Source organism: Mixophyes fleayi, chromosome 4 (genome assembly GCF_038048845.1).
Source record: "Mixophyes fleayi isolate aMixFle1 chromosome 4, aMixFle1.hap1, whole genome shotgun sequence".
Lineage (NCBI taxonomy): Eukaryota > Metazoa > Chordata > Amphibia > Anura > Limnodynastidae > Mixophyes > Mixophyes fleayi.
Window position 1 is genome coordinate 262,937,797 of NC_134405.1, and position 21,781 is coordinate 262,959,577.

A 21,781-nucleotide genomic window follows, 5' to 3' on the forward strand; every position below is an offset into this window, starting at 1 on the left:
ACTGCACCACATGCAAAGAAGACGTCAACACTATTATACAAACGCATCTTCAAAAGCAGAGCCCAAGTAGAAACAGCAGTATGCCATGCCAAAAGTGGTTCTGTTGCCAGGGCTTCCCTTGTCTCATACTAATATGATCTAATAAGTTCTCAACAGTTGCCTGTGACATACAATTTTGACTATATGTTTGTGATATTTCATCAGTTCACGCAGATCTGAAGAAATCAAACTGCCTGCTATTCTGGTATTGTAAAGCATGAGCGCATGTGAAAATTTAATTTACTTAAATAAAAGTGCCCCACTGTCAGATGCAGTAGACCGGAGAGCAAAGGAGACATTATTGAAAGGTGTAGGTTGTCCAAAAGCAAACAACCCTTTCAATGCAAAATATTGCAAATACAAATATAATGAAATGCAAACTTATTTTTATTTCTAATAGAAAAACAATAGTTGAAAAAACAAGTTATTTCTTGCATGTATAAAGACAACTGTAAACAAAAATGATAAGGCTGGGATTAAGGAGCAAATATTCCTTGAGTTAGTTTGAGGAACAGCATGGTGTTTTCACACTAGCCCACACAGCACAGAGAACCTGTCCCCACACCTGTATATGTCTTATCATGGGGGTGGCATAATGATCAGATCTGTTTAGCAACAGAGCTGTTAAATCTGCTCCTGCCTCAAGTCTTGGATTGTGGGAGTCATTTTAACTCATTCAGTCACTGTAGAGTTTCTTTGGGGTCTGTCCAACTTCAGTTCCTTTCTCCTTCATGCTGTACAGAGGATCGACCAGTCTGTTGTGAACGTGCATTAAACCTGTGAACAGTAGAGTACAATAATTACTCCAGCATAAAAGTAATATAATATACATATATATATATATATATATATATATATATATATATATATATATATATATACACACACATATACATATATATATATATATATATACACACACATATACATATACATAGAGTCAAGAAAGAACCTGAGATTGGACAAGGACAATGTTTTATCTATCATTATTCCATACTTGCCAACTCTCCCGGAACGTCCGGGAGACTCCCGCATTTCGCGTGAGTCTCCCGGACTCCCGAGAGAGTGTGGCAATGTCCCTGATCTGCCCACGAGTGGGCAGAATACGCTTCACAGCGATTCACAGCGTTTGGCCCCGCCCCCACTGCAAAATGATGCGATTTTTCGGGGCCCCGCCCCCTACTGGCAGCTCCCGGAACAAAAATATGAAATGTTGGCAAGTATGCATTATTCATGAGCTTTTCACATAACTGCAACTTTCGGCAAACTGAAACAGTACCAGGAGAATTAAATATGTATGTTTACGTGCAAACAGCACCTACGTACAGTGAAACAAGCAACTTTAAGGGCCCCTTCACTGGTTTCCAGTGAAATGGTAAACTGCATTGTTATGAATTGTCATTCCACAAATGGCTGCCTCCAACACTTCCTATAACCAAATTTTACAGACGACATGTGCCCCTGTGCACTGTTTACTATCTGATGACAGCCACACTTGCCATCAACCCCGCAGTCACTGCATCACAGTGATTTAGATCTACGAGCGCTAAGTGGTCATAGGCCTATCTGACCCAGTAAGCAACAAAAGATGTGGAGACACCAGGAGAACTATTGCCTGGTAAATTGCTGGAGTGTAAGTGTGTGTTTGTGTGTGGTCAAGAAGTGGATTGCAGATGAGAATTTTTCTGTGCAATAAAAGGCTGGCATTGGAAAAGTGCCTGTGCAGCCAATGGCTGGCATTTGGGGTGGGTGACTGCGCAGCTTATGGCTGACAATGGGGGGAGGGGGGAGTCTGTGGATGTATTTTGTTGACTTACATGTATCACTTGCATAATGCCTTACATATGTCACCTGCATTATGCCTTTTACATAGAGTATTTGGGCCTGAGTCATTAAGGAGAACATAGCATAAAAAAGGAGGATGTTTGCACCTGTGCAAAACCATTGTTGCATTGGAGGGGGATGTAAATTTAAAATGTGGGAACAGATTTATAGTTGGAGTAGGACATGTCCTAGATCAACTTTAAATGTCAGTGAAAAAATAAAGCTATATATTTAATGTATGTGCAAAATAATAAACTCATTTGCACCCCTTGCATTGTAACATGGTTTGTCCTGTAGCCCATTAGGCCTAATTCATTAAGGAAAGTTAAGCAAAAAAAAAAATTGAGAAAGTTTTCTTACTCAAGTTTTCTGAACAAAACCATGTTACAATGCAAGGGGTGCAAATTAATTTATTATTTTGCACATAAGGAAAGTACTGGCTGCTTTTTCATGTAGCAAATATTTGATAGCTTATCTGTACACTGAAATTTAAAGTTGATCTAGTACATGTACTACCCAAACTATAAATCTGGCATCACATTTTAAATTTACCTCCCCCTCCAATGCAACATGGTTTTGCCTTACTTGCTTAACTGTCCTCAATGAATCAAGCCCATTATGTCTACTATAAAAACTAACAAGATGGCAGTATACAGCAAGATTAAAATGTCCACTGTAAACAGTTCTGTCTAATGATTTTTAGGCTGAGGACTGCATATTTCAAGACTGGCAATAAAATTATAAGAAATAAACATGTGTACATTACTGCAACATTTTGTATACATTCTCATCCAGTTTGAAGCCCCTCTCAGTTAATATTAGATAACTGAGTGCTTCAGTTTGAAAAGGGAAGCTCAGAAATTGAATTTTTAAACGTCAGAAATTTTTTTTAATCTTTTTTTTTTTTTTTTTTAATCATACCAATCTCTACTTGTTGTCTGACATCTGGACACCTGAGAAATCAAAGAGCATGATTGTGACACAGTGCAGCCACTACTTGTCCCCCAGTGGGCAGCAACCTCCTCTATGTGCTTTTTACAAGTCAAAAAGACACATTTAGCCAAAATTATCCATCTAGCAATCTGCCAACTGAACTGTCCTGATGTTTTTGCTTCATAGGTCACCCACACCTCAACCTTGTGAGAAGTTCAATGTTTTGAAACATAAAATAAATGTTATAATGACTGCTTACCTATCAGTGATCATTATCTTTGACTAAAGTCAGTAATTTCAGAATATGCCAAAGATATACCTTTAAAATATTTGACAGTCTTCACACGGAGCTCTAGAGTTGCATCCTCATCACAGACAAACACAGTACTCGGGTGTTGCTGGAAGGCAGACACAGTCCACATGTGGTTTACACCCTCCTCAATGGCCTTGTACAGGGCAAAAGCTTTATGGGCCCCAGTAATAAGTATCATTACCTACGGAAGTCAGAAGAATAGTTGGATGGCATTGAGTATACCGACTACCAACATAGTATCCTGTACGATACATTTATTCATTCTATGTAGGTCAAGTCATCTAATATGTGAAGATTTAATACTGAAATAGAATTATAAAATTAACACAACACATAAGAAAACATAAATAGTCAATATAAAAATTCAACTAAAAAGTTTAAGGTTTTTTTTAAATTATAGTTTTGGTTATGACACCTCTCTCCTCCAATACTATAAATTAACGTATAATTGTGTAGCCTGCAAGAGACACTTGTTGATATCAGAATGATGCATTCCATAAATAACAAACCATTCGCACCTATTAGCAGTTCAAAAGCTGCAGAACGTTTTATCATTACCTCTTTTGAGTCCATCACAGTTCCCACGCCAACTGTTAGAGCCATTGTGGGTACTTTCGAGAGATTTCCGTCGAAAAAGCGTGCATTTGCCAAAATAGTGTCCATAGCCAATGTCTTCACTCTGGTTCTGGACACCAGACTGGACCCTGGTTCATTAAAGGCTATGTGACCATCAGGTCCAATCCCTACCATTGAAAGGAGAGAGGAGCATGGTTTGTACAAAGCTCTTGTTCATGTGCAAATATCAGTGAATGTGAATTATATTGGCCATACAGTTTTGCAAAATGGTATATTTTACTGAAGAAATAAATATCAGTTTATGCAATATGTAAATAATTCAATTAAATATTAAAATATGTAATACAGGGTGATTCAAAAGTCGCAGTACACCCTTTTATTTCAAAAACTCTACAGGAATTGGGCCGATTGGCCGATTTCAAGATGGCGCCCATGTTTGGTACATACCGTAAAAGATAGACCACGTCACCCATACCTTACTGGAGTATTCTGGTTTCAAAATATTGAAGAAAGTTTGTATTTGTATATTTACTAATACATACAGTGCTCCAATTTGAATCTGCTAGGATTATACATGATGGGTTTTTTTTAAAAAAAAAAGGTGAAATAGAAGTGAAATGGCATTTTTAAAAGCATACTTGTATTAATAATATATTTGGCAGCAAAATGACGGTGGAACAGAATATGAGCACTGTAATGTAAAAAAAATAATATATATACTCTTTTAAAAAAAGAAAAAAAGCCATAAAATACAAATCTTCTGGGCTTCTGTTCTTGATATGAATATTCCAGCGCCAACTGTGCTTTAAACTCACCCAACTGCAGGATTTACAAAAACTAAAACATGAATCAAGAAAAAAAAGAAAAAGAAAAAAAAAAGAAAGAATACTGTGAACAGGAAACATAGGGTAAAAGGCAACTTTTAGCTCTCTTGCTTTTGAGGAAATACCTACATCCTGGAACTTGTACTTGTCGAACAATGGGGGAGACAACGGATGCCTAAACATACTGTATACAATGCTGCTTAGGTAACCAGTGGCTCTCCACTAGACGTCTCAGAATACTGGGAATTCTAGCGCCACAACTGCTGCAGTTAACCTGTGGCTCTGCAGTTTCTGTGAAACTAGAACTAGGATAATACTGGACTTATAAATCCACAACATTTAGAGATCTATAGGTTACAGTGTTGTATCCCCGGTATCTTTCACACTCATGCAAAGATGCTTCAACTTAAAGAGTCACAAGTTAATTAAGCATTTAAGATCTTACCATGATTGTGTATAAAAAAAATAAAAAAAAAAATATTGGGCAGGCACAGTACTTTGAAAACCCTGAAGAAAGAATACAGAAGCTACAGAAACAAATACTGCTTAACTCAATATTTTACCACGTACGGAATGTTGGCATCAAAGTATCATCAACCAGGGGTAACTCTGGACAAAGGTTTAAAATGTAACGTAACACAGATGAGTAACTGACTCATATGTCTGCAGATATGGATAAATACATGAGGAGGCAGTGTCATCAAGTACAGTCCATTGAGATCTATGCTTGGACTGAAGTGCATAAACCTATAACCCTGCTACTACAACTCATAATGCATTTTTGCGTGTGAATTAGTGCAAATCAGGCACTGGTCTACTTACCAGTGGATATCATTCAGACTCTGACTCACCCGGTTATCAACCAGGAGAAGAGTACATTTATAGTGTACACCAAAAAAGCCTGTAGTAGGCTTGCTTCCTACAGGCTCTGGTGGCTCTATTATGGTGAGGGGTGCATCTCCTGTGCATGGTTTAGGTTTAATTATGCCATAGAGGGCAACGTAAATGCCAAGATAAACAAAGCCATTGTGATATATCACCTTTCTCTTTAACAAAGAATTCACAGAGCACAAGTGCTTATTGTGGTTTTGAGGAGCATGAAACCATTATATTCAATATGCCTTGGTCATGCTCATCTGGTGGCATAATGATACTTGATGTTAGGGTTTCCTTTATTCTGAATTATAGTAAACTACTTCTCCATTCAACGACTTTATGACTCATGTTGGGATACAAATAGATAATACAATACTGTAATTTAATTGAATTTTCTCACCTCCAACAAACAGTTCGATCCCACCAGCAGCCTTAATTTTTTCTTCAAATAAGTCACACTCTGCTTGTAGATCTGGAGCGTTTCCATCCAAGATGTGCGCATTCTCTGCACAGATATCAGTGTGCTTGAAAAAGTTATTCCACATAAATGAGTGATAGCTTTCCGGGTGATCTCTAGGCAGGCCTGCGAGTCAGAAAATTATTCAATATAATAGGTCTGTGCTTGTGGATTTTCTCATTATAAATATGTGGAACCTTTTCATTTTATAACAGGTGTGGGAATACTTAAAGAGATATCTTTGCTCACTCTAATAGAGACACTTTCAGTAATCACCAATTCTCATAGGGTCTCAAAGCTACCTTTCACACGAGCTTCACTACCACCAGAATGATGCTCAATGACTGTACATCCTAGACTTAATAATCCATTGTCATTAAGAGAAAGTAGCGACCCTCCTACACGTCAGAAAACAGGGGTCTTTGACTGTGATCATTGATCCCTACATCAGTCGACACTCCAGTTGTCAATAACAATAGTATGAGCTTTATGAGTATTTTTTTTCAATATTTTATACATCTCAAGAAATCTGAATAAAGTAAAACTAATTGAAATAAACTTTTTTTAAAAAAAAAATGTTTCCTTACTTCTGTAAGAGAATGTACAGTTATTGTTACTGTTTATCGCCAACATGGGCAATGCGTTATGAAACCGTCTGCGACAGCCTGTGTATATCAGATATATTTTTATAAATTAAATCAAAATACACTAATCATGTAGGCGAACCTTAATACCAATTAATGAAGTGTTATTGCTATGAATTATGGCTTCTTTGTGGTGTAATATTTGTTGGAAGGCTATTAAGAGCAGTTGATTTGGCAGTGAACCATGGTTAATCATAGACAATAAGTTGAAGAAAAACACCTTGCTCTATTATTCAGAAATTAAAACAGACAACAAAGCCCACAATAACACAACCTCTACACCCTGCTCCGCATTCTGCTGGTGTCTCCATATTCCCCTTTAGATTGGAAACATTCTTAAGCAGAGGTCTCTTAACCCATTGTTTCGGTTTATATATGTATGTGCAATGGTTTCCAACTATAGTCGTGAACAAAACTATTGTCACCCATTTTCAAAAATCCTCTAAACAGAAGTTCAAACTAACAACAATATTTGGCCAATATAATTGCAATCAACCAATTCCTATAGCCATGGATACACCTCCTGCTCCTCTCTGCTGGCAGTTTGGTCTACACTTCCTGTGCAAAGTGCTCCAGTTTTCCCAGACTTGAAGGTGCCTTCTCCCAACTGCTATTTTAAGACCTCTCCACAAGTGTTCTATGGGATTTAGATTTGGACTCATTGCCAGCCACTTGAGAACACAACAGCATCTTGTTCCGATCCATTCCTGGGTGCTTTTGAAGTGTATTTAGGGATCAATTATTATTATTATTATCATCATTTATTTGTTAGGCGCCACAAGGTGTCCGCAGCGCCGTACATAGTACAAACAGTAAACCATACAGGATTAAACAGTACAGAACAGTAAACACAAAATACCAGTTCTTCAGAAACTCCGGGACAGACAAATGGAGTAAGGATGGAGCAGAAGAACAGGTGTGGAGACACGAGGGAAGACGTGCCCTGCTTACATCCTAAGGGTCAATGAATAACCATGATCTTCAACGGAGATCCACCTTTTTGACTCATTCAACATTGTGAACCAAAACGGCCTGGTAATCTCCAGATTTCATGATGCCCAAGACACCCAGACCAAATACAGCCCAGCAACCCCAAAACAACACAAACATCCTCCATGTTTCATTATAGGAAGTGTTTTATTTCTTTGCAAGCTTCATTTTACTTTCTGTAAAGATAAGGATGATGTGCTTTACCAAAAACTTCTAATTTAGTCTCATCTGTCCACAGGACATATTCCCAGAAATATAGTTTGCTCAGGTGATTTGGCGATCTCCATTTGGATTTTCTTATGTCCCTCTATCAACAGGGGGACCCTCCTGGTCTTCCTACCATATAACACAATTTCACTGAATTGACAACTGATGGTGCATGTTGAAACTACCGTACCTTTTGTCCAAAGGTCAACTTGAATTTGTTTTGCCAGTTGATCGAGGTGCTTTCTCCACCTTTCTAACAATCATGCACTACAATATTAAATCAAGTTTTTCTATTGCGGTCACATGCACGGAGGTTGGCTACAGTGCAATGGATCTTAAAGTACTATGAACATTAAGCCAGGTTGAAATGGGAACATCTAGTTCTCTAGAGCTCGATTAACTTTGTCCATGCTTGGCTACAAATCTCAGTCTTTCTTTATTTTCTCTATGCTCAATACAGTACACACAGTGACACAAAACAATAGAATGAATCCTTTTCTCTATTCAAGCTTTTTTAAATCAGTGAGTTTTATATTACAGGCACCAGCAGGTGACCAAATGCAAGGTAAAGGAGAATCACCTGCTTGTAATCTAATTATTATTCTTATCTAGAGATGAGCGGGTCCGGATTTGTCAAATCATAACATCCCCGAACAGTGAAGATCCGAGCCTGATCCGAGCACTGTTCGGGTATTCCCGCCGATCGCAAAACTTAGAACGAGGCAAAACCTCATCATACCGCCGTCGGATCTCGCGAGATCCGGATTCATATTATTCCCCCGCTTTCCGCCGCCATCTTCACTCGAGCATTGGAGAGGGAAGAGGGAGGGTGTGTTAGTGGTGTCCTCTGTCCTGCTCATTAGTGGTGCTGTCCTGTGCTCTGTCCTGCTCAGTCCAGTGGTGGTGTCCTGTGCGCTGTCCTGCTCAGTCCAGTGGTGGTGTCCTGCTCAGTCCAGTGGTGCTGTCCTGTGCTCTGTCCTGCTCAGTCCAGTGGTGGTGTCCTGTGCTCTGTCCTGCTCAGTCCAGTGGTGGTGTCCTGGTCATTCCAGTGGTGGTGTCCTGTGCTCTGTCCTGCTCAGTCCAGTGGTGGTGCTGCCATAATTCCAGTGGTGCTGTCCTGTGTCCAGTCCAGTAGTACAGCTATTTAAATCCAGTGGTGCTGTCCTGTGCTGTGCTGCTGTATAAGTCCACTGATCCTGCCGTATAAGTCCAGTGGTACTGCTGTATAACTCCAGTCCAGTGGTACTCTCCTGTGCCGCATATCATTTTTTAAAGCCTTCGCCGAGTGTGTGTGGTTTAGGGGTACACGCTCTCTTGTGCTGCATATAATGGATAACAAAAATTTGGAGGATAAAGTAGGGAAAGATCAAGAACCACTTCCTCCTAATGCTGAAGCTGCTGCCACTAGTCATGACATAGACGATGAAATTCCATCAACGTCGTCTGCCAAGGCCGATGCCCAATGTCATAGTAGAGGGCATGTAAAATCCAAAAAGCCAAAGGTCACTCAAATGATCAAAAAAAATTTAAGAGAGTTAAGCCGTCATCAAAAACACAGCAAACAACTCTGCCTTCTAAAGACATGGCATCACAAATCCCCAAGGAGAGTCCAAGGTGGCTGCGATGCCTGACCTTCCCATCACTGTACGGGAAGAGGTGGCTCCTTCCACCATTTGCAGCATGCCCTATGCATATGCTGGATGGATCACCCACAGTGCAGATCCAGATTTGGATAATGAAGGTGTCAATGTTGTACACCAGGAGGAGGATATTGATGTAGCTGGCGCTGAAGAACTTGACGATGTGGTTTTCTTAAATGAGGCACCAGGGGGGGGAAACAGTTGTTGTCCATGGGATGAAAAAGCCCATCGTCATTCCTGGCCAGAAGACCAATAAATCCACCTCTTCGGTCTGGAATTATTTCTATCCCAATCCGGACAACAAATGTATTGCCATATGTACCTTATGTAAAGCTGCAATAAGCAGGGGTAAGGATCTTGGCCACCTAGGGACATCCTCCCTTATACGTCACCTGAAGAACCTTCATAATTATGTGTTTAGTTCAGGAACTGTGGCTAGGACCGTCAGCAGTCCAGGGACACCTAAATCCCTTGGTGCCATTGTATCCACACCAGCAACACCCTCCTCATCAATTTCCTCCTCGATCTGGATCAGAGATAGACCTGCAGGCTATGTCACTGGCATGACTGAGTCCTCTTCAATCCGGGATTCTTCCGGAGGATCCTGCAGCGCTACGCCTACTACTGCCGCTGCTGGGAGTCGGTCATCTTCCCAGAGGGGAAGTCGTAAGACCGCTACGTCTTTCACTAAGCAATTGACCGTACAACAGTCGTTTGCCATGAGCATGAAGTACGACAGCAGTCATCCTATCGCAAAGCGGATAACTGCGGCCTTGACAGCTATGTTGGTGTTAGACGTGCGTCTGGTGTCCGACATCAGTGGAGTGGGATTTAGACGGTTGATGGAGGTATTGTGTCCCCGGTACCAAATCCCGTCTAGATTCCACTTCACTAGGCAGGCGATACCCGGGATGTACAGAGAAGTACGAAAAAGTGTCCTCAGTGCTCTGAAAAATGCGGTTGTACCCACTGTCCACTTAACCACGGACATGTGGACAAGTGGTTCAGGGCAAACTAAGGACTATATGACTGTGACAGCCCACTGGGTAGATGCATCGCCTTCCGCAGCAACAGCAGCAGCAGCATCAGTAGCAGCATCTCCGAAATGCCTGCTCGTTCCAAGGCAGGCAACGTTGTGCATCACCGGTTTCAGTAAGAGGCACAACGCCGACAACCTCTTAGAGAAACTGAGGGAAATCATCTCGCAGTGGCTTACCCCACTTACACTCTCCTGGGGATTTGTGGTGTCGGACAACACCAGTAACATTGTGCGGGCATTACATATGGGCAATTTCTAGCACGTGCCATGTTATGCCCACACAATAAATTTGGTGGTGCAGCATTATCTTAAAAGTGACAGGGGTGTGCAGGATATGCTTGCGGTGGCCCGCACAATTGCGGGACACTTTCGCCATTCTGCCACTGCCTACCGAAGACTGGAGCACCATCAAAAAAGCCTGAACCTGCCCTGCCATCACCTCAAACAAGAGGTTGTGATGCGCTGGAACTCCACCCTCTATATGCTGCAGAGGATGGAGGAGCAGCAAAAGGCCATTCAAGCCTACACAGCCACCTACGACATAGGCAAAGGAGTGGGGATGCGCCTGAGTCAAGCGCAGTGGAGACTGATTTCCGTGTTGTGCAAGGTTCTCTAGCCGTTTGAACTTGCCACACGAGAAGTCAGTTCCGACACTGCCAGCTTGAGTCAGGTGATTCCCCTGATCAGGCTGTTGCAGAAGCAGCTGGAGAAAGTGAGGGAGGAGCTGGTAAACCATTGCGATTTCACAAAGCATGTAGCTCTTGTGGATGAAGCCCTTCGTACGCTTTGCCAGGATCCGAGGGTGGTCACTCTTTTAAAGTCAGAGGAATACATTCTGGCCACCATGCTCGATCATCGGTTTAAAGCGTATGTTGTGTCTCTGTTTCCGGCGGACACAAGTCTACAGCGGTGCAAAGACCTGCTGATCAGGAGATTGTCATCTGAAGAGGACCGTGACATGGCAACAGCTCCTCCTTCATTTTCTTCCACACCTGTGGCTGCGAGGAAACAGCTGAGATTTCCTAAACGACCCGCTGGCGGGGATGCAGAGAACATCTGGTCGGGACTGAAGGACCTGCCAACGATTGCTGACATGTCTACTGTCGCTGCATTGGATGCTGTCACCATTGAAAAAATGGTGGAGGATTACTTTGCTGACAGCATCCAAGTAGACATGTCAGACAGTCCTTACTTGTACTGGCAGGAAAATAAGGCAGTTTGGAAGCCCCTGTACAAACTGGCTCTATTTTACCTGAGTTGTCCCCCCTCCAGTGTGTACTCGGAAAGAGTTTTTAGGGCAGCGGGGAACCTGGTCAGTGAGCGGCGAAGGAGGTTGCTTCCGCAAAATGTGGAGAAGATGATGTTCATCAAAATGAATTATCAATTCTTCAATGAATACCAGCAATGGCCTCCAGAGATTACAGAGGGACCTGTGATTGTGGAGTCCAGCGGGGACGTATTGATAATGTGTGAGGATGAGGAAGTACACACTGAAGGGGTCGAGGAATCAGAGGATGAGGACGACATCTTGCCTCAGTAGAGCCAGTTTACTTTGTACAGGGAGAGATGAATAGCTTTTTTTGTGTGGGGGCCCAAACAAATCAATAATTTCAGCCACAGTAGTTTGGTAGGCCCTGTCGCTGAAATGATTGGTTTGTTAAAGTGCGCATGTCCTATTTCACCAACATAAGGGTGGGTGGGAGGGCTCAAGGACAATTCCATCTTGCACCTCTTTGGGGCCTAGCTTTTCAAACTGCCATCCTGTCTGCCACTGCAGTGCCACTGCTAAGATGGGCCACGTGTTTGTGCCGCCCACTTGTGTCGCTTAGCTTAGTCATCCAGCTACCTCGGTGCAACCTTTTGGCCTAAAAACAATATTGTAAGGTGTGAGGTGTTCAGAATAGACTGGAAATGAGTGGAAATGAATGTTATTGAGGTTAATAATAGCGTAGTAGTGAAAAAAAAACAAAAACTGGATTTTAGCAGTTTTTATGCTTTTTAAAAAAAAAAAAAAAAACCGAGCCCAAAACCCAAAACCTTGAGGGGGGTGTTTTGGCAAAACCCATTAGAACCCAAAACCTGAAGGTAATCAGAACCCAAAATACGAAAAGTGGCCGGTGCACATCCCTATTCTTATCGTAGATTTGTAATGCGCCACAATGCTCCACAGCGCTGTACAGTAGGGAAAACAGGACATACATGAAACAAAGACATACAAAGCAGATTAAAGAAATGCAGTCATGAAAACAAAGGGTATGAAGGACCCTGCTCATTAGAGAGCTTACATTATAAGTGGAAGAGGGCACAGCTGAAACAAGAGGAGCGAATGTGGCTTAGAGTGGATACAGCTGCGAGTGTATATTAGTGTAAATAGTATCATCAGGGAAAAGGTAACCTTTATAAAAGAGATGGGTTTTTAGAGAACGTCTAAAGATTTGAAGGCTGTGGGTAAGCCTGATTGGGTGTTGCGTGGTAGGGAATTCCATAAGTGGGGAGCAGCACGGGAGAAGTCTTGTAGGCATTAATGAGAGGTGGTTACCAGAGACAAGACATGGTACAGGTCAGAGGTAGATCTAAGAGGGCAGGAGGAAGAGTATTTTGATATGAGATTTCAGATGCATCATGGGGTGGTGGTGTTGAGGGCTTTGTAGATAAAGGCGAGTAATTTTAATTGGATTCTGGCGGACACAGGGATCCAGTGTAGGGATTTGCAAAGTGGTGCAGCAGATGTGGAGCTGTTAGAGAGGAAGATCAGTCTTGCAGCAGCATTTAGGATGGATTGAAGTGTGGATAAATGGGTGTCGGAAATGCCAGATAGCAGGAGGTTGTAGTGGTCAAGACGGGAGATGATGAGAGAATGTATAAAAGTTTTAGTAACATGTTGAGTAAGAAAAGGGTGCATTCTGGCTATGTTTTTAAGGTGGAATCAATAGAATTGGGAGAGAGTCTGGATGTGAGGAATAAAGCAGGGGCGGAGTCAAGTGTGACACCAAGGCAGCGGGCTTCGGAGACTAAGGACATTTTGGGACAGTGAGTAAGGTTTGAGGGGATGTGGCGATTCTGGCAGGAAGGAAGATAACAAGCTCTTTTTCTTTCCTAAAAGGTGCCAATAATTTTGTCTGGCCCATTTGAGGATTTCTGTGTGTAATAATATACCACTTTTATGGGGTTTTTTGTTTTATTCCACTACAAACCGAAAAATAAATATATGGATACCAAACTATCATTTTAATATCAATTATTTTCTGGAATAAATAGTGATTAGAAAAAACGGCAAAGGTGCAAATATTTTTGACCATGACTATAGAACTGGATTTATTTGCATTTATGTATTGATTAATATCAAGAGAAGCTGCCAACTTTTCACGTTATTGATTCATAGACTACAATGAAACAGCGCTTTCAGCGTTCACAGCTATACGAAAGTGATAGCATGTTTGTTAGCTTTACTTGAGCATTCACTTGTGAAGAATCCATCTCAAAAATATAGGAATTTTCTTTTTTAGTCTGCAAAAAAGTAGGTGTTCAAAATCAAAAACATATAAAAGCACCCTTAACTTTAACCTTATAGGGCAATGAATCACATGAAAATAACGAACTGACATTTAGGGGTCTAAATTCTGGCTGTGAAACACACAGCGACCTCTCGCTTGAGAACTCACCCACATACTCATCCATATTGAAGGTTTTCACATACTTAAAGGAAAGGTCTCCATTTTTATGGTATTGTATTAGCTTCTTGTAGCATCCTAATGGCGTGCTTCCTGTATGGTTTGAACAAAATAAACAAATATTACAATTACAATATGGTAATGAGACCAGGAACTATAGTTACGCTAATCAGTTTTCACTGAAAGTAAATGTTTTAATAATTTCACTTCCTTCTATTTATTTTTGTAAACTATGACTGAAAATTTTACTAAATTTCACTGGCTGTCCATACATTTCTAATACTCATTTACAAGCTATATCTAAATTTGCTTAAAACTGAAAATATGAAACCTTGTTAGCAACAAAAATGGCTTTAGGGTTGGCAATTACATGGTTCACAGTGCTACACAATCTCAAACTCTTTGGTGTCACTTTTGTATTATTGTAGCATCAGGAGAGAGGGAATTGTTAATGACTGACCATTCTTACTGACAGGTTAAAAGTGGCTTCTTATTTTCCGTCAATAAATATAACGACATCAGTGTGTTAGGTCACCAGAAATCCCTTCTACATTATAAACAGATACATTAGAAGATCCATGAGGCCAGGTATCATGTGACGACAGGGCACTAGCACCAGTCTTCTACCTGCACATACTGGTTGCTTATTTCTCACCTTCACCTGGACTTGCTCACAATTTTTACAGGACCTGCACAATTATCCTACAGCAAACTGTGAGGAAGGCAGGAGATGAAGTCGAAAGAGCTCTTTCCTAAATCATTTATCAAGGTAAGAGGCAAATGGCATGCCTTAAAAGGAATAGAATTAAACATATTAGAGAATTAGTCTTCTACCACCGAAAGAACTAAAATCATTAGAAGCCTGCAGATCAGTAACAGAAGAGGCTACTTGTATGTTCCGACAAACAATTACATGATTTTCAGAATACCATGATGATCTGTAAACTTGGAAGCTAGGCATAACTTTAGAGGATTAGAGTTTGGGGTGCAGGCCAATAACTACAAATATTTACCTATGGGCAGACAAGAGGCCATTACCAGAATGCAAAAATTAGCTTTAAAATGCAAAGGTCCTAATGAGCCCTCCAGGTATATAACGGATGAAAGGAACATCATCTTTCACATTTTTGATCCTGGTCAATAAGTACTTGATGGGCCTGATTCATTAAGGGAAGTAAGGCAATAAAATTAGTAAGCTTTCTCCTGGACAAGCTATGTCACAATGTAAGGGGTACAAATTAGTTTATTAATTTGCACATAAGCGAAATACTAGCTGTTTTTTCATATAGCACACAAATACTTGATAGCTTTATTTGTACACTGAAATGTAAAGATGATCTAGGACATGTCCTACCACAAATATAAATCTGTCCCCACATTTTAAATTTAGCTCCCCCTCCAATGCAACATGGTTTTGCCAAAGTGAACTTACTTATTTTTTTTGCTTTCCTTAATGAATCAGGCCTGATGTGTTTATGATCCATATAGAAGGTGATAGGACAAAGTGCCCAATCTTCCAATATCAATTTCATAGCTAGTAGTTTGTGATTTCCATTGTAATAATTCTTTTTTTATGATAACCTTATCTAAACATTAGCACTGTTTCAGCTTTGCACTTGCAAAACATGTCAGCAACAATTCAAAGGAAATATTTCAGGTCAAAAGTAGCCAATGAAACTGATAACAATAATATAACAATAGGATATATCCAATACAAAAAAAAATATATATCATACACATCAAACCGTCCTGTTGGCCCTGTTCAGGAGATGCATTTAGCCTCATTTGGTGAAAAATAGACACAACAGTCTCCACTGTGCATGGAGGGGGGGGGGTCACAATCATTCCAAAACTTCAAAGGTAACGTAATTCGTATACATTTTATGATAATTTTTTATTTGATCAATCAGTTCAGGGACACCCTTGACAGTCCCTTTTGAGTTCCTTCTCATATATTTTGTATTTTTTTGTGAAATGTTCAATCAGTGCAACTTGTGGCAAGTCATAATCCCTACATTTATAACTGTGTTTATTTGAGGACAACCATATTTGACCATTAGGAACTTTAAATTAACTCTTGGCCAAATGATTTCTTACATTTTTAGGTCTCAAAATAGAGGCATATAGATCTCACCCCCTTGAAGTCACTAGGCAGTAAGATTTCTTTCTCCCTTTTACTAGGAATTGGCCGACCTTGGCAATGTTGGGGTTCCTGGTGGGTGGACTTGCCCCTGGGACCACTCACCATACTGTATGTTTAATTGGATCAGCCGGAAGCAATCCTCCCATCCAGTCCACTTGCTCCCTTTCCTCTCCTCTCCTCTGTATGTTCCGCCTCCCTCTTCTGTCCCACCCACTAGAAGCAAGTCACACTTTCAGCTGTTGACAAGTGCACAAATCCATAAAGCAGAATTGACCTAATGCGCTCTTAAGAAAACAACGGTCAGCGTGCTGCATACAGCTTACCTGTCGGAAGTCCCAACGTAAAGTATTTTTCAGCACTTGGTTTAAAATGGATGATGCGATTTCGAATATACTTTGCGGCCCACTCGCTAGTCTGGTCATAATCATCCAGTATGATAAGCTTCATTTTTATCTAAAATAATAATCATTTTTATTATGAATACAGCAGACATGAAAATTGGGGTAACAAAGCACATCATCTCTATAAATATAAAATTAGATATAAAAAAAAAATGCCCTGGTGCTGCCTCTAAAAATGGGGATTCCTTGCATAATTATATAATAAGTATTTATATATCACATGCTACACAAATAAATCCTTATCGGTCTTGAAGAAAACAATATAAAATTAATTTTAATAAATGCACAAATAAAGTTATTTATGATGAAACATGTGAACCTCAAAAACTGTCTTGCTCATTAAAGGCAAATTAGAGCTGGGGATTTAAGTAAAACAGTTAATTCATAAAAAAAATATTTAAGAAAACAACATTAGAAGCTGTTTTTTTTGTTGTTGTTGCCAAGATCACCTTCAGATAATAGTTTTAATCAATGTGTTTTCCGGATAATAGTGCCTAAAAGAACATTTCGAGTGTTCAGGATTTATTATTTAGGAAGTAGCGCAGAAGCTGTCACATTAGAAATTCACCTGTTCTCTAAATAAATTTATATAAATAAAGTTTTCTGTGCAAAATAAATAAATATGGATGTCATACTACCATATACATAGAACACGGTGCAAATCCTGTTACAATTATGCTGCCACACTGAGCTTCAAATATAATTTATGATCCCAGTCACAGGGAGATGAAGTGAGCCTACTTGAAATTATAGCAATCTTTACGTCATCTATTTTATGTTTCAATGATGATGACGATGATGATGATGAAGGAAACCAGTGATTTATATAGCTTGATGAAGGAAACCTATATTTTAGAGGCCTGCTTGCTGTCAAGTTTAATATGTATTCCTCATGGGGAAACATAACAGATCAAAGCAATACCCTTCCGAACATGGAAGAGATTGTTGATCCCTAGAGATATATAATTCCATATTCAGAAAAGACACTGAAAGAGCCAAAGGCCAAGAAGATACACAGAACCTTGGATCATCCAGCAATCCTTGTGAACACCAAGGACCCAATGGAGAGTTGGACTTATGCCTGTTTACGTAGAGTTAAATCTGTACTAAACGTGCCCACAAATAAGCCGCATATGAGATTTGCTCACATCTGACACATGTGCCTGCTTGGGGCTGGAGAGGCAGGACAGGGGAGGGGATGGGAAGATGTAACATAGGCCAAGTACAATAAGGGCATATTCGCATAATTGCAACCAGATTTAGACCTGCACAGAGACACATATATGCTTGTCAGTAGCTGTATTGTTTGCATGAGAGCAAGTACAAATACACACTGATGATGGCTATCAGCTCTAGCTAGCTGCCTCAGATTGGCTGCTTGTGGATTCACCTGTGAAGCCGATAGGTGCTCTCTTCATAATAATCAGTAGGTGTAGGACATATTAATTCCATTATTCCCATATCCACAATAATCAGTAATAAGCCAGATGATCATTAAATTGTTACTGGATCTAGTGTAATACATGTAGCGCGGATGGTTTTCTACTTTTCCTGCTATTGATAATATTGAGAGCTTGCAATATCTCCCTTTGGTCAGAAGCTTTTTGTGCTCACAAATCCAATTTACATTATAATATATATTCTCTATATAGATTGATTTTGAGTTGTTTTTCATTGAGATTGTGTGATTTTGGGAGTGTATTTTATCAAGATTTTATTTGTACATGAGGAGAGTTATACCTGCAATATCTGAGAGGTTTTTTTAAAAAATATTATTACAACCTAATAGCGAATACGTAATTCACTATCAAAACCAAAATATAAATAATTGGGTATATGTGTATCTGGTGTTACCCAGACATAAATCTGTCACCAATGCTACTGGTGCAGAGCTGCATGCATCTTTCAATTCATCCAACTTTGCATATTTGCGCAATTGCATTTTTTGTGAACACATTTTACGTCAGTGTTTTTCAATGCAAATGTGTTCAAAATCCACATCAGCCCCACGTGTACTTCTCCCTATTGGTCATTCAGTCAAGTACATTTTATGATAGTTCATTGTGAATTTTCTTCAAATAAAAATCACTATATTTTTGTAAATGCACATTTGTTAGTGAATATTCCCCATTCCCTGTAATATCTCAGCACCGCAATTATTCACCATTAAATTACATTAAATGACTATTATTTTTTTTTAATAACATTTCATAGCTGTAGGCAAAAATACAATAATCATTATTCCCACTGCATTGTTTCTAAAGCCCCTTATCTGCAGGTGTAAAAATCAAGTAAACATGCTTTTAGTAGAGTCATTTTGACACTAGTAAATGCTTGTAAATGGAATACAGGAATGGAATATATTGATTCCAATAACCCCATACCACTGCACTTGCAGTCAGGAGCGTTTGCATTGGAGTTTTTTTTTTTATACACAATGGAGTCTTTGGTGTCTTTTCCATTAGCTCCCACACACAACTGCAATTGCAAGTACTGATTATACTGTCAAACATGAAACATGCTTAGTCCCTGGTATTTTACAAATGCCAGTGGGTAATGAGACTTAAGGTAGAGTCACACAGGTTGAAGTGAAGGGGAATGCTCCTCATTCACACAGGAGCAACTAAACCATGCATGGCCAACTTGTGGCTCTCCAAGTGCCAGTAAATAGCCAACCTATTGCTGACAGGGTATGCTGGGACTTTTAGTTTTAAAACACCTGGAGAGCCACAGGTTGGCCAGCCCTGGACTAAACCATGCAGAGGCAGAGTTTTCTGAGCTTAAACACTCCCATGTGACTGCAGGGGAACATTCCCTTCACTCCAACCTATCACTACAGCTAAGCAATAAAAGGTAGTGCTTTGTGGTAGTGCGACACCACACTTTGTATAATTTTAGGGGATGGGACAACTTGCTGTTAGAGGTGTAGGGAAATAACAATGCAGATCATATACCATGATCATAAACCCTGGTCCCAATTGATAGGAAGTTTCCATCTTAAAATGTCCTGAAATTTACAAAAAGTTTCACAAGAGGTTGAAAACAGTTGGATAGTTTAAAATTCATACTAAAATATATGGTTTAATGAAAAATCCTCTTAATAAAAATAGTATTATTAATAAATATTTTGACCCCTTGATGATAGACAGCTCCAATGTCTAGCATACACTCTGCAGAGTACATTTTATAATGATATACTGCATAGTTGCCTACACTCCCTGACAGATTGGTAAAATTACATATGGGGGCGGGGCTTAGCGACACGATTTTTTCCGAGCCCCGCCCCCACAGGCCCACCTGTCCTTGGACCTCCCGGAACTCAAAACAAAAAAGTAGGTAAGTTTGCGATATAATAATAATTTTGTGACTAGTTGGCAGTATGTCACTTTGACCCCCAAAACCTGTATTGTGTGTGAAGTAAATCTGTTTACAGGGAATACATAGATCCTAACAACTTTCTTGGAATATATACATCTTGAAATGTAATAATAGGAACAACATAATCACGTGTTACAGTTGTCTAATACCTGTCCCTTCGGGCTCAACAAATAGACATGTAAGAATGACATCACTAGACAGACAAGGATACACATATTTTATACATATACATATACATATATATATATATATATATATATATATATATATATATATATATATATATAGATAAAACGTTCTAGAATTACAGTCCCCGCAAGACCCATTGAGGTAATCACTAGTTATTCAGCACTCACCCGATCTGTGCAGTAAGTGCCCTTGTTCTCTGTAGTGCAGAGAGACGCTGTGTGCTGAAAGTCATATGACTGCAAGTCACGTGGTTGGAGGGGGCTGGCAGCTGAGTCAGCTGGATTATACTCTGCATCTGAGAGCTTTCCAGGACAACATTGTAACGTTCTGGGTTTTGGGATGTGTCATTTCAATGTTTTCTTTCATTGCCAATTCTTCGCCAAGAAATGTAACCTATATAAGGCACAGTTGTATTAATGTAAACTTGTTATGGCAGTTTTTGTAAAAAACATAAAATTAGCATCTTGCATAAATAATGTGGTTTAACTAAAGTACCCAAAAAGTGAAAAACGACAAAATAAAGATGGTCAAGGGTACAGTCCTTTCAGGATCTCTCCCAAAAATTAAGTTACCCATTATTAAGTTACCCATTATTCCAAATTAATGCTGCACCCAGGAGTACTAAAAGGTTAATGCCTCCCATGTGGGACCATCCAAGAGGGCATGGATTCTCACTAGCATACCAGCTCCCATAGATCTGTTGAACGGAGTCCATAAAGGTGAACAGCACCAGTAAATCCAGTGGAAAAAAACACCACAGACACTGACACAAATATTAGAGAAAATGAGTGCGGTGATAAACAACTCTCCTTCAGCTGGAATTATAAAAACATTTCCCTGCACAGCCAGGCCAGCGCAAAAGAAACAAAGTGGAGCAAAAAAAGTGACAGCAGTTGTCAGTCAAAAAACAGCATGCCACCCCCAAACAGCTTAACCAGCCCTAGAGCAGCCAGCCTAGGCTATTACCAGCACTAGACTTGGTCTGCTTGAGCTGGTGTCTCTATAGCTTGAGTTTAACCTGTTGGAAATCCCCATGTTATATATATGACTACTGATGCTAAGAGCTCATTGCTAATTGCACCAGGAGCTCTTAGGAGCTAGTATTGATTTGCATATGTAGGTTTTTTTATTTTGCCAAACCTCTCTGTCTGTCTTACCCAGTATTGTTTTATTAATGTTTATTCCCAATTGAAAAGCACTACGGAATTTGCTAGCACTATATAATTAAATGTGGATGATGATGATGATGATGATGAAAGATCCCTGGATTTATGACTTATGAAGAACCTGGATCTGAGTGAGAAATAAAGAGTGTGAATGAGGGATGTTTTGGAGTGCTTTTATATCAATTAAAATCATTTTTACACTTTTGTTTTATTTAAAATTTATCTTGGTGGACTACAGGGCCTAGATGGTTTTTTACATGTATTGCTGCTTTTATTGTTTACATCTGTTTATTTACGTCGACATTACAACCCTGTACATTTTACATGCCAATATTCTAACTGTGTAGACATTATGACTGTCAACATCATGGCGTTGACATTTCCCAGAAAATTATTAAAATGTAATGAGTATTCTAAAATTGTATGCATGCATTAATATCGGTCATACATTTACTATATCTCTAAGCTGTT

At 39.8% G+C, this 21,781-nt stretch overlaps 1 protein-coding gene across 1 annotated transcript; it reads right to left on the minus strand.

Annotated features, from left to right (window-relative positions):
• Positions 1 to 408: 408 nt before the first annotated feature.
• Positions 409 to 20,582, minus strand: GNPDA1 (glucosamine-6-phosphate deaminase 1). The gene is made up of 7 exons (XM_075209704.1): positions 20,312 to 20,582; positions 16,500 to 16,629; positions 14,025 to 14,126; positions 5,786 to 5,968; positions 3,668 to 3,852; positions 3,116 to 3,290; positions 409 to 816 (listed from the first exon to the last, which is right to left on the minus strand). The coding sequence occupies exons 2-7, from the start codon at positions 16,621 to 16,623 to the stop codon at positions 716 to 718; spliced, it is 870 nt and encodes a 289-aa protein (XP_075065805.1). The 5' UTR covers positions 16,624 to 16,629; positions 20,312 to 20,582; the 3' UTR covers positions 409 to 715.
• Between the last annotated feature and the right edge of the window lie 1,199 nt (positions 20,583 to 21,781).